Source organism: Ambystoma mexicanum, chromosome 7p (genome assembly GCF_040938575.1).
Source record: "Ambystoma mexicanum isolate Mex_15411 chromosome 7p, UKY_AmexF1_1, whole genome shotgun sequence".
Taxonomy (NCBI): Eukaryota; Metazoa; Chordata; class Amphibia; order Caudata; family Ambystomatidae; genus Ambystoma; species Ambystoma mexicanum.
In genome coordinates, this window is record NC_090939.1 from 52,584,935 (window position 1) to 52,597,598 (window position 12,664).

General features: G+C 46.4%; 1 protein-coding gene across 1 annotated transcript in view; it reads right to left on the reverse strand.

The window, feature by feature from the left end:
- Positions 1–12,664, reverse strand: part of WDR3 (WD repeat domain 3) — a 386,077-nt gene that overhangs the window by 276,991 nt on the left and 96,422 nt on the right. The window contains exon 5 of the mRNA XM_069635757.1: positions 4,151–4,229. Within this exon, the coding sequence (XP_069491858.1) occupies positions 4,151–4,229 (79 nt within the window). The remainder of the gene's footprint in view (positions 1–4,150; positions 4,230–12,664) is intronic.

Below are 12,664 nucleotides of genomic sequence, written 5' to 3' on the forward strand. Positions count from 1 at the left end.
TTACGCAAGTCAGACATCTTTGGATTCCCACGGGTGTCTTTTCAAAAATGCATGGAGTTCCTTGTTTTCCTTGGTGGCTTGGATACCCTAGGCCCATATCTGTATAGTGTGCGCTTCTGAAAAAAATCCTGAAATTCAGCTGTCGGAAAAAAACTTGGGGTTAGCCGTGTTTTAGGCTTTCCCCTTTGCGCTCAGGTAGGTGCACCCACACATGTGAGGTACCATTTTCATCGGGACACGTGTGGGGACGCAGGAAGGTAGGCCATGTGTTGTTGGCGGCGTGTGTCGGTGGGTGGCCAAAGCGAAATGTCTGAGAATTGTGTTTATTTCCAGCCAATTTCAGAGATATTTCTCGGTCCACTCACCGAAACACGTCGCCAACAACAGATGTCATACCTTCCTGCGTTCCCACAGGTGTCTCGACGAAAACGGTACCTCACATGTGTGGGTGCACCTACCTGGGCGCAAAAGGAAAAGGCTAACCCACTGTTAAACCCAAGCCTTTCGGCACAGCACATTTTGTTCATGTGGTCAACCTACAGATTTGGGCCTAGGGTGTCGAAGCCAGCAAGGAAAACAGGGAACCCAATGCATTTCCCAAAAGAGGACGCCCGTGGGAATCCACAGAGGTCTGACTTGCGCAAATCAGTCCAGAATTGATTACCCAGAACCCCTGGAAAAGTCCAAATTTGGGGGTAAAAAAAACCCCCAAATTTCTGCATATTTTACTCTGCTCACCCACCAAAATGTGCCGCCAACAGATGGCCTACCATCCCGCATTCCCAAAGGTGTCCCGACGAAAACGGTACCTCACATGTGTGGGTGCACCTTCCTGGGGGCGAAGGGGAGAGCCAAAAACCGGCTAAACCCAAGTCTTTTCGGACAACAGAATTTGATGAATTTCGTGGAAGTGCACACCATACAGATTTGGGCATAGGGTGTCCAAGCCACCAAGGAAAACAGGGAACCCCATGCATTTCCGAAAAGAGGACACCCGGGGGAATCCGCAGTGGTCTGCCTTGCGCAAATTGCCCCAGTTTTTATTAGCCACAATTCCCGACAAAGTGTGATATTTGGTGGGGGAAAAAAACGCAATGTTCACTTTGTCGCGGGTTCTGGCTAATAAACTCTTGCCCGCTTCGTGCAAGTCAGACCTCTGTGCATTCCCACGGGTGTCCTCTTTTCAGAAATGCATGGGGTTCCCAGTTTTCCTTGGTGGCTTGGACACCCTAGGCCTAAATCTGTATGGTGTGCACGAGTCAAAATCCTGAAATTCTGCTGTGCGAAAAGAGTTGGGGTTACCAGTGTTTTCGGCTTTGTCCCTTTGTGCCCCGGTAGGCGCACACACACGTGAGGTACCGTTTTCGTCGGGACACCTGTGGGAATGCAGGACGCTAGGCCATGTGTTGTTGGCGGCGTGTTTTGGTGGGTGACCAGAGTAAAATGTGTGGAAATTGTGTTTTTTTCCCCCAAATTTGGACTTTGCTGGGGGTTCTGGGAAATACATTACGGGCCGATTTGCGCAAGTCAGACCTCTGGGGATTCCCACGTGTGTCCTCTTTTCGTAAATGCATGGAGTTCCCCGTTTTCCTTGGTGGCTTGCACACCCTAGCCCCAGATCTGTACGAAATCGTGAAATTCAGCTGTCGGAAAAGACTTGGGATTAGACGCGTTTTAGGCTTTCCGCTTGGGTTCCAGGTAGGTGCACCCACACGTGAGGTACCGTTTTCATCGGGACACATGTGGGAACGCGGGAAGCTATGACATTTGTTGTGTTTGTGTGATTTTCATAACGTTTCGACCCATTTGCTGGTGCCCTTTTTCACACAACCCTTTAATTTCCCAAATGTGCCCTACATTTAGTCGCTGTTTTAGGCACCGTACACTTTTGTCACCTACCCTTGAAAAGATCTGCCTGTGCTCTTTCAAAAAATGTATACTTGCCGTTCCTCACCACATTGGTGTTCCTGATTTACACATGCTAAGTACGTCTGTTCAGGCCGTCACCATAAAACTCCTCTGTACCATGGCTCAGTGTTTGGCTTGTGGTATTGCTTGTTTTGTGAAAAACTACAATAAATGTGTGATTTCCTAACTGCAAGAGTCGGGGGAATGTAGCAGAGGATTGTTTTTCTCACAATTCATAGAAGCCATTGCCGTACCAAGCCAACCATATCCGTCACATACCTTTTTTTGGTCCTTTTCACGCTTTTTCCCCAAACTATGGTATTTTCCTCTACCTAGTTGTTGCCTGACCTGCGCAAATCACCCCTTCCTAAACTTGGAAATGTGTCTACTTATCAGAAATGTATGCCTTTCTGTCCTCCAATCCGGCTTTCCTACCCTTTTCTTCCATTCCATCCACGCATGTCAAATTGGCAAAAATGGCCAAAATCGCCTACCTCTCACACAACGGTTGATAACCACATCAAAATATTTTTTTTTCATTTCCACTCAACCTGTTCTTGAAATCCAGGAAATTGGGGAATTCAGCACACCAAACCATTTGTTTCTAGCTCTTACAAGGAAAAAACCACAGGCCTCGTTGTACATCATTTTATTGGCATTTTTTGAAAAACCCCAAAATGTTCCCCTTTTTGGTTATTTTGTCTCACCCCCCTACAGCAACCTAGGATTCCTGGGTGGCGTTACGTTATTTGGCCGAGATATCTCATGTAACAAAAAAGTTACAAGGCATTGAATGGCGACATGGCACATAAAGGGTTAAAGAATGCGCATTTAAAAAAAGGACTGTTAAATAAATAAATCATTATTTATAACTAAAACCTTGAGTGCAAGTTTTACTTGGCTACTTGTATTTGTGGATTTCATTGCTACAGCTCTACAGCTCACATTTACCCCTCTTGAGATGGCACCAACGTGTGTCCTACAGGCCTAAACCAAGAAGTTTCAGCGCAGCAGCAGGGCGTCACCTGGCAATGCAAAGGTCCAGGAGGATGCAGCAAGCTTCGTTCGTGGTTTCTTAGGTTTTTCTCCCAGTGGTCGACTCTGCCTCTAGTCCCAGAACCCTCGCCTTTTAAGCAGGTTTCTCCCATTTATGCACAGCCTAGGCTTTCAATAACATAGCAGGATGGCTGTCCTGAAAGGACAGCCGGCCAGCCAATCAGGATTGGTTGCATTCATACACTCCTAGAGACAAAGGACAGGGGAGTTTCGGGAACCTCCCTCACATCCTGCCTTTCCAGACACATTGGAGCCAGAGGCAGGTTTCAGGACTGAAGCCTGCCAATGGCAAAAGGAAGAAAGGGCTCAAACCTGGCTTGGCGTGCAGAGTAAAACCCAAGAAAGACCTCACAAACAGAAAATGGCAACAAAAGAAGACCGGGGCCATTTTAACACAATGGTCACCCATGGGTGCTATACTGCAGCTGAAGATTCAGCTTGCTTTAGAAAAGCAAAATGGCAGGAAAATTAAATCACTGCCACCAGCCATTTAAAGTAGTGAGGGTAGCATAAAAAATGTTACTTGAGAACGTAGAATAAGGGGCTAGGCTACTAGCTAACCCCCCCCCCCCCCAGCACTCCACATAGGATGGTGTGTGCTGGACCTACAAAGAGAACTGGCAAGTAATTTCACTTTACTCTTCTTGGGAACAGTAGTACACTCAACACTAGGTATTTAAACCTTATGAGAAATCTAAAGGATTTCTCTGTGCCACCATATAAAAAGTAGATGTCTATGGAGTTTGTCAGATTCCAAAACCAGGAAACATACAATCCAAATCAGGTCAAAACACATGAGTGAGCAAAAGGTTTCACTCACTCCAGGGTTAAAATTAAAAAGTCCTAAAGTCCAGCAAAAGAGCTGGGGGTCTCTAAGGTTGAAGGGAATTAGCACAGAAATTAGAATTCTCCTTAACATCTCATGTCTGATTCCTCACAATATTGTGGAACACAATCAGAAGTGCACTTTTTAATATAGTTTACCAAGACTGGCCTTTTAGACAGAAGTTTAGCTGAGCAGAAAAAACTACAATATACATCGGATTTTAATAACCTAAGCAGTTCCTTCTACCCACTGTCACTAAAGCGCACATGGGCATAGTTCGCCATTTAGTTCACTCCCAGCCCTCTAGCCACCTCACTTGTACATCATTCATAGGCCTTGTTCCCACTTTTTGGTACCCACCTCTGTCCGGTGTCCGACCATCGTTTTGAAGCAGTGCTGTGTGTCCAGGTCCCACCACTTCACCAGGGTATCTTTGCCACTGGATAGAAAAAGGAAATAAACAAGGCTGATCAAAGACTAGGGAACTACTGCTTCTCCTCTAGGTCTGTATCTGGGCAAAAAACAGAAAACATTAACATTACTCCCAGACTTCAACTTCAAATAGAGGGGAGTCTGTGGCATCGCTAATGCAACTTTACTTTTATTCAGAATAAGATTTGCTGTGACCACAAACTGCTGTATGCCTGAAATGCCACTCGGCATATAATCAATTAGCACCCGGCTCGGGTGCATGAGCTAATCGGGTTGCTCATAATGCAGGCAGTGTCTGCAGAAAGCACAACATGCTAGGGCGCTATTAGCTATAAACCCCCTCAGCGGGGCAGCATGATCACTTTTCAATGTCCCAGGGTCCAACTTACAGGCCTGAGCTAATGCCGCCCTCCTTGGGGCATTGTTGCTCATTACCCTATACCACCGGATAGTTAGCAATTTAACTGCCAACATTTCAATGTGCCAATTGTGACGTCAAACCGAAGGAGGTTATTACAACCATGGTCAATAGGAGGAGGCGTGGCAGGGCAGCCATTGGGTAGTGACGTCGTCTCTGCTGCTCCTGCAAGATCCGGCAAGATCCTGGCCAAGATAGCAGATTCTACAGAACCCATAAGCTTAAAGTAGGCTGCCCATTTTGTGAATAATTTGGGCGAAATTTGGGCCAAAATCAGAAACGGCGTCTGGCAGAGCGAGACCGCCGAGAAGCAGGCCTGAGCAAGCAAGCATTCACCAGACATGGCAGAGGCACCAGATAACACAACCCAGCCTATACGGCCAGCAGAGTAGCAACATTGGCATGGTAACCGATCAGCAATGAAGCAGAGGACCGGAGCAGTACGCCCCGTCATGGCAGGGGAAGAGCGGACAAGACCGCAGCGCCGGCTGTGCTTGAAAGCACCATAGAGCGCAGCGATAAAGCGCAGGACTAAACAGTACAGTATACAAACAATGAGAGCGGGCATATTAATGGGGTTGATCAGGAGATAGTCCAGACAGAGCCCATTCTGTGGACTGATGGCCGAGAGCACGGTGACCTGACCTGCCCTTGTAAGGGTGCTGAGACAGAGAACACGAGCGATGGAAGATAGTAGAATACAGCCTAACGCAGCACAGCAGGAAGGTTTCACGACTGCGGTGCTGCGTAGTCCAGCAGAATGTAAACAGAGGCATGACAGAGAGGGGGCAGGAACAGACAGGACTTCTTACAAGAAGTAAGAACATCCATGTTAAGTTGCATAGTTGGAGCCCATAGTGTACAAACACTTGCACGCGGGCCAGAGACTACACAGCAGGGAGTGAGCCCACAGACGCTGCCACTTAGGCGAGTGTATAACCTCCACGATGGACTGATCACCAAGACCCCGATGGCCCCTGCAGAAGCATGGAGGCGTGTACCGGGTGTTAGGGAGAATTCTCATAAATGTGCCAATTCCCTTCACATTAGAGACCCCCAGCAACTTTGCAGGATTTTGAGGACTTGATTTTTTTTACCTGGAAAGAGTGTGAGCCTTATTTCCCCACTCATGTATTTTGATGTGTTTTTTACTCTTGTGTTCTTCGATTATGGAGTTTTAAGATAACTCCATAGGCATCTTTTCATGTGTGTTACACAGCGCCCTCAGTGCAGTGACACAAGGATGTCTTTTTTAGACTTCCAAAAGGTTTAAATACCTTCTCTGGGATAAACTACTGTTTCCCAGAGAACGTAAGGTTACATTGACTACTAGTCTTTTAAATTCCTAGGCCCAGCACACACTATCTTCCTATAGAGTGCTGGAGGGGTTACTTAGTATCCTCTGTGTCTAGAAACTCATGAAGCAGTCAAATGCAACCCTTTCCTATCTAAATGGCTGGTGGCAGTGGTTTTACAACGTACTACCAGTATTTTTCCCGATCGCGAACATTGGTACCTAAAAATCGCGGGAGCCATGTTTTTCAAGATGGCGCCTTAAGCCCTTTGTTTAAACGGGTCCCAGTCTTCTTTTTTTCGTCATTTCTTTCTGGAGAGAGTTTGTCTCTGCGCGCCAAACCAGGTTTGGTCGCTTCATTTCTATGTCTTTGGCTGGCTTCTGGACTAAAGATCTGCTCTGGCGTCTGAGTGTCTGGGGTGGGCAGGAAGTTTGGGAGGTGCCCAAAACTCACTGTGCTTAGTCTCCTAGGAGACCCAAATGCATTCTGGCATGATTGGCTGGCTGACTGTCCGACAAGGACAGCCACCCTGCTGGGTGAGTGGCAGCTAGGCTGGAATGAAAGGAAGAAAACTGTTCGAAAGGTGAGTCTTTGGGACTGGAAAGCAGAGTTGACCACTGGAACGAAAGAACCGAAGACGAGCTGGAAGAGGACGGCTGCTGCAACTCCTGGACCGTTGGTTTGCCTGGTGAAGCCCTGCTGCAGGTCCGAATCACCAAGTTAATCTCGACAAAGAAGCCCTTCAAGGACGACTTCTCCCTTTGAGTTGGTGGGACCAATCAACTCTTAAACCACCTGGATACCATTCTCTGAGCTGGTTAGGTTTAACCAGGGAGAAGGACACCAGATTGTGTGCTTGACTACAGCTACTCGAACTGAAGTGACTCCATTTTGTCAGCATTTTCCGACAATCCCATGCAGTGCAGGGGTCCCCGACGTCCTACCTCTTCACGACTGAGGCTCAGGAGCAGTGAGATCTGCAGGAACTGCCAGGAAACAACGTCTTCAGCTACATCTTTTGCTTCATATTAAGGTACTGTGCCAACCAGATTGAGAGAACGCATCTCTCGCAGTGAAAATTTGTGGAACTTTCCCAACTTGCAGGCCTAATCAGCCTGTGACCCAACATATGATTCTTTTTCGTACAAACTACTTCTGAGAACATTGGCAAAGACTTTACCGTTTACTACAAGAACTGCTCTTTCCTATACAACACACTAGCCCATTGACGTTGGCCTAGGCCTATTGAACTGAATCAAGTCCTCTAGTGAACTGAAACTATTTGCACAGCCCAAGAAAGTATTTGTGATCCATTCTATTAACTTGTGCATTTTTACTCCAATTTAAAATTACTGAAATGCCATTTTGCTCCTATTTCAGGGGAGCCTAATTTGCTCAGAAACATATTGGTTTTGTATTGAAGTATATCTGAGTATAATATTAAGTTGCCTCCTTCTAGTGAATGTTTTCTAAATGACTGTGTAATACATTAATAAGTGTTGCACCAAGAAACCTTGAGTGCAAGTGTCTACTTGAACCACTGTGATTGTAAGACCTCTGTGTAACATCCTTGTATTGCTCACATTCCCGCTTGAGATAAGCCTGGCTGCTCCGCTCGCTACCACAAACTGTGTAGTACAGACTTATACCAAAGGTTGGTTTTGCTTGCACCTGTAGTCATAATTTTATGTGGTGGTCCCAGAGGGTACTGCATGCAATTTCGCCTAACACAGGGTGTGCCACAGATGGAGCGAAACTAGGAACTTGTCCTAGTATGACTTCTTTGGGACTGGTGCAAGCAGCAGAGGTGAAAGTGAACCGGGACCGACAGCGGCTGAAAAGGGCGTTGCGAGCCATCAGCAGCAGTCAAGGGGCGAGCAGCATTCTGAGGAACGTGCCAGAGCCCCTGCAGTGCCTGAAGGAAGATTAGAGCACAGAGTGCGCAGGTAGAGGGGGAGCAGCGGAACAGAAAGGCCCCCGAGGCAAGCGTAAGCAAAGTAGAACAGAGGTGAAAGCGCCTTTGGACCAGAAGCCACTTGATGCGCAATGAAGGCCAATAAGTACACCAACCCGTGTTAGGCAAGATTGCATGCAGTAGCCTTTGGGTGCACTACAACAACCCTGACCTCCTGGCAATAGGAACCCAACCTTTGGTACAAGTCTGTACTACGCAGGTTGATGGCGTGTTGAGCAGCTAGGCTTATATCAAGCGGGGTCAATGTGAGCTGTAGGGGAGTTACACAGAGATCCAGAGTGACAAGTATTCTAATAAAGTCTTACACACAAGGTTTCTGGAATGAACAATTATACATTTATTTATCAGTCAGTTAGAGTAAGCCTTCTTCAGAAGGGGGCAATATAATAGCAACACACATACACTTCAAAATACACACTCTTTCGTATTTCTAACCCAGTAAGTACCCTTTTGGGATGGCACACAGACACTTCCTACACCCTTAGGTGACTTTAGCAACTAGGACACGGTTGACATTAACATACTACTGTTGGCATTTAGAATCATACTTTAGAGTTTGTTAAGGAGAAATGTTATTATGATACAAGAGATCTCACAAATATTCACAAAGCAGGTAATTACTTTTGGTAAAACCCCCTAATGCAAAGTTAGTTAACCCTTTCCTGGAAGGAAGACAAAACACATTCACAGAGGGACAAAGAGTTATTCAGGTAGCCAGGCTAAGCCAAAGTCAATTGAGCACAGTCAGCCAGCCAATCACCACAGAGTGCATTTGGGTCTCCTATGAGACTAAGCACAGTGAGTTTCAGTCAACTCCCTCACTTCCTACCCCCACCAGACACCCTGGAGTCAGAGGCTGGCTTCACTGGTGAATCCCGCCAAGGGCAAATTGAACAAAGGGACCAAACCTAGTTTGGCGCGCAGAGTTAATCTCAAGAAGGACCTTTCCAAAAAGAAATGGTGAAAAAAGAAGACTGGGCCATTTTGACAAAATGGCACCCTTGGGTTCTTTACTGCAGCTGCGACCGCATCCCGCGGTAAATGCACACCAGTGTAGTTAAAAGTAAACCACTGCCACCAGCGATTCAAGGAGGAAAGGGTAACAAAAATGTTATATGAGAAGCTAGACAAAGGGGATACTAAGTAACCCCTCCAGCATCCCATTATAAGGTCTAGAAAGGTACAAAAGTAAGTAAAGTCAATTTCACTTCATTGCTCTTGGAAAAAAGTAGTTTATCCAAGGGAAGGTATTTAAACCTTAGGGAAACCTGCAAGGCTTCCCTGTGTCACCACAATGAAGGTGCTGTGTGACACAATGTAAAAGATGATGCCTATGGAGTTTGTCAGGCCAAGAGCTCCAGGAAGATCCTCCAGACTCCCAGGAAGCAGGACTGACCGAGCCTGAGCCCCCTCACCAGAGTACAGGACCCCAGAAGCAAGGAAAGTCCATCTCGACAGCCAGACACCACGGTCTTGATATTTGCGGTTGTTGCGAGGAGCTATAACCCCAAAGTGCCAATTGTTTGAAAATTGGCAGTTTCGAGCGGTGACCGTCCCATTGCAGTACAAGAGTCCCCAGAAGTCCTCCTTTTTGTCCCCACGACTGAGGCCCAGGAACAGCGAGATCTGCAGAGCTGCACAGGAACAGAAGTCATCCGCTACACTTTTTCTTCAATCCAAAGGTACTGTAACGTCTGAGAGAACACCTCTTATTGTAGAGTTGCTTGCATCTTCTACTACTCACAAGCCTAAACAGCTTGTGGCCCTACATTGATTCTTCTTTTCTTCAAAGACTTCTAAAACATTGTGGAAAGGCTTTCTCTACTTACCTACCAGAAGTGCTTCGGCTCATTTAGACTTTTGCCCATTGACTTTGGCTTAACCGGTTATACTGAATTACTCTGCTTAGGGACTACAAAAGTATTTGCCTGCTTAAGAATACTTGTGATCTCATTTATTCTAATAACCTTTTCCTTTGACCAATTCCTAAGAATATTCTAAATGCAACAGTAAGATATTAATGTCCCCAGCACCCTAACTATTGAAGTCACCTGAGGGTGTAGGTTGCGACTGTGGGCCGTCCCAAAAGGGCCTTTACTGATTTAGAAACTAAGAGTGTTTAGTTTTGGAGTGTATTTGTGTGTTGCTTCTATATTGTTCCTTCTGAAGAAGGCTTATTCAAACTTACTGATAAATAAATTAATAATTGTTTATTAAAAAAACTTGAGTGCAAATGTTTATTTGAAAACTTGTCACTGTGAATTTCTGTGCAACTCCCCTACAGCTCACATTGACCCCTCTTGAGATAAGCCTGGCTGCTCAACACGCTACCAACCTGTGTAGTACAAGCTTATACCAAAGGTTCGGTTCCTATTGCCAGGTGGTCAGGGTTGTTGTAGTGCACCCAAAGGGTACTGCATACAGTCTTGCCTAACAGTTACCAACTGGCAAAACGCCAGTTACGGATGGATTGCCTAGTGAGTTTTGCAAAGAGTATAAAACAGACAAAGTGCCGCCACTGCTAGCCAGCTAAATGAAGCATTGTAAAAGAGGTCCCTCCCAACGACGTTACGGGAGTCCATCATCATTGCGCTACTTAAACCAAATAAACCAGAAACGGACTGTGGGTCATAAAGACTACTGTCACTGCTAAGCCAAGATAGATAAATACTTACGGTTTTAAGTCTATTGGCGAGTAGGGCTGTAATAGCCGAACTCATACACCCGGATCAAACCGGATGTGTGCCGGGAAGAAATAACCCAAGAACCTCTGTAGATTGCATCACATGATAGACTAGACCAATGATAGCACTGATCGATGCACAGTGGCATCACTGGACGCAGTCAAGGTGTACGATTCGGTTAGATGGCCATGGTTGCTAGCGACACTTAAAAGATCTGGCATTGGGCCCTCATATATCAGATGGTTACAGCTACTATATAGCAGCCCGATAGCTAGAGTCAAGATGGGCAGCCAGATCTCCGAACAGTGGGAGCTAAAATAGGGCACAAGACAGGGATGCCCATGGTCCACCATGCTGTTTATATTAGCTCTTGAGCCATTGGCAGCATACCTCCGGGAAGAATACAAGGAGGCAGGCATAAAGGCACTGTTAGGGAGAATTCTGTGTTAATTCCCTTCTACCTTAGAGACCCCCAGCTCTTTTGCTGGACTTTAGGACTTTAATTTGTATCCTGGAGAGGGTGAGACCTTTTACCCACTCTCTCATGTGTTTTTATCTGATATGAAGTTTCTTTTGGTTTTGGAGTCTGACAAACTCCATAGGCATCACCTTTTTGTATTGTGACACCCAGCACCTTCAGTGCAGTGTCACTGAGAAGCCTTTTGGATTTCTCTCAAGATTTAAATACCTTCTTTTGGATAAACAACTGTTTCCAAGAGTAGTAAAGTGAAATTGACTTTACTTACCTTTTTCTCTGTGTAGACCCAGCGCACACCATCTTATGTGGAGTGCTGGAGGGGTTACTTAGTGTTAGGTAAGATTTTCATAGAAATGGTAAATCTTCCTGACCTGGGTCAACCCCAATGTCATGTTTTATACTCTCCAGTATCCTCTTAAACAACTTTTTGGCAATAAGTGCCTGTTGTTGCTGGGTTGCCGTAGGGGCTCCTCTTAACTTTCTCTGACTAACCTTCAGAATACTACAGTTCCCAAGCGTAGAAAGGATCTTTGGATACCTTTTACATTTTATTTTGTGAAACCAGCACACCCCACCTTATGTGGAGTGCTGGGAAGATGCAATGCATCCCCTTTCACAATAAAACTAACAACTCTGTTACAGGAACAAGCTTACCTTCAATGGCTGGCGGCAGTGATACCTTTTATTAATTTGCTGCACCTTTAGTGCGGGCTGTGTTCACAGCTGCAGTAAAGGCACCCAAGGGTGCTAATTTTACCAAAATGGGCCCGTCTTCTTTTTTGCCATTTTAGTGTCTCTTGTCCTTTCTTGTTCCTTCCCCCGACATCCAGGGCGGGACATTCCTTTGTGTGATTTTTATCTTTGGCGGGAGTCCCCTGGACTCCCTGCCCAGGCTCCAGTCCATCTGTGAAGGCAGGAAGCAAGGGAGGAGTCCAAAACTCCACAGTCCTTTGTCTTCCTCCTTGCCTGAATGGGGACAAATCCCAGTGGGGGGCTGGCTGTCCTGATTGGACAACCAGACCGCTCTTTGCTGCAAAATGCAGGGAGAGAATGAAGAAGTTGTGCTGTAGTTCCCGATAAATACTCCAAACCTGGAAGCTGCTGGCAAGTCGACCACTGGAGCTGAAACCGAAGAGGAAGCTGAAGAATCAAGGGCCGTAGCGATTTCCGGTGACTCGAGAGCCCGCTGTGTAACTGGAGCCTGCCGTTACCCTTCCTTCCAATCGTCCTGGGGATCCTGAAAAGGAAGGCCCCCGACTCAGAGCCTGGTGAGATCCACTAGACTCGAGAAGACCTGCCTTTTGAGCCATCCCACGTCGTGCTGAGACCTTGCGGGGGCAGTAATACCCGGGGATCTCGAGCCATCATGCGGTGCATGGTCTTCTGAATCGAGCTGAACCTTTGATGGCATCCTAATGGACCTTCAGAGACGTGAATCGAGTCCTAAAAGTCTCCTCACCAGCGTGCTGGACCTTACAAACGACGAGAATCTAATCAGCAATATCAAGTCTTCTTATGACTTCTGATAAGGGCTCCAAAACTACAGAGCAGCATCCAGCCATAAAGAAACTCTTGCCTGGAGCCTTTGCTGT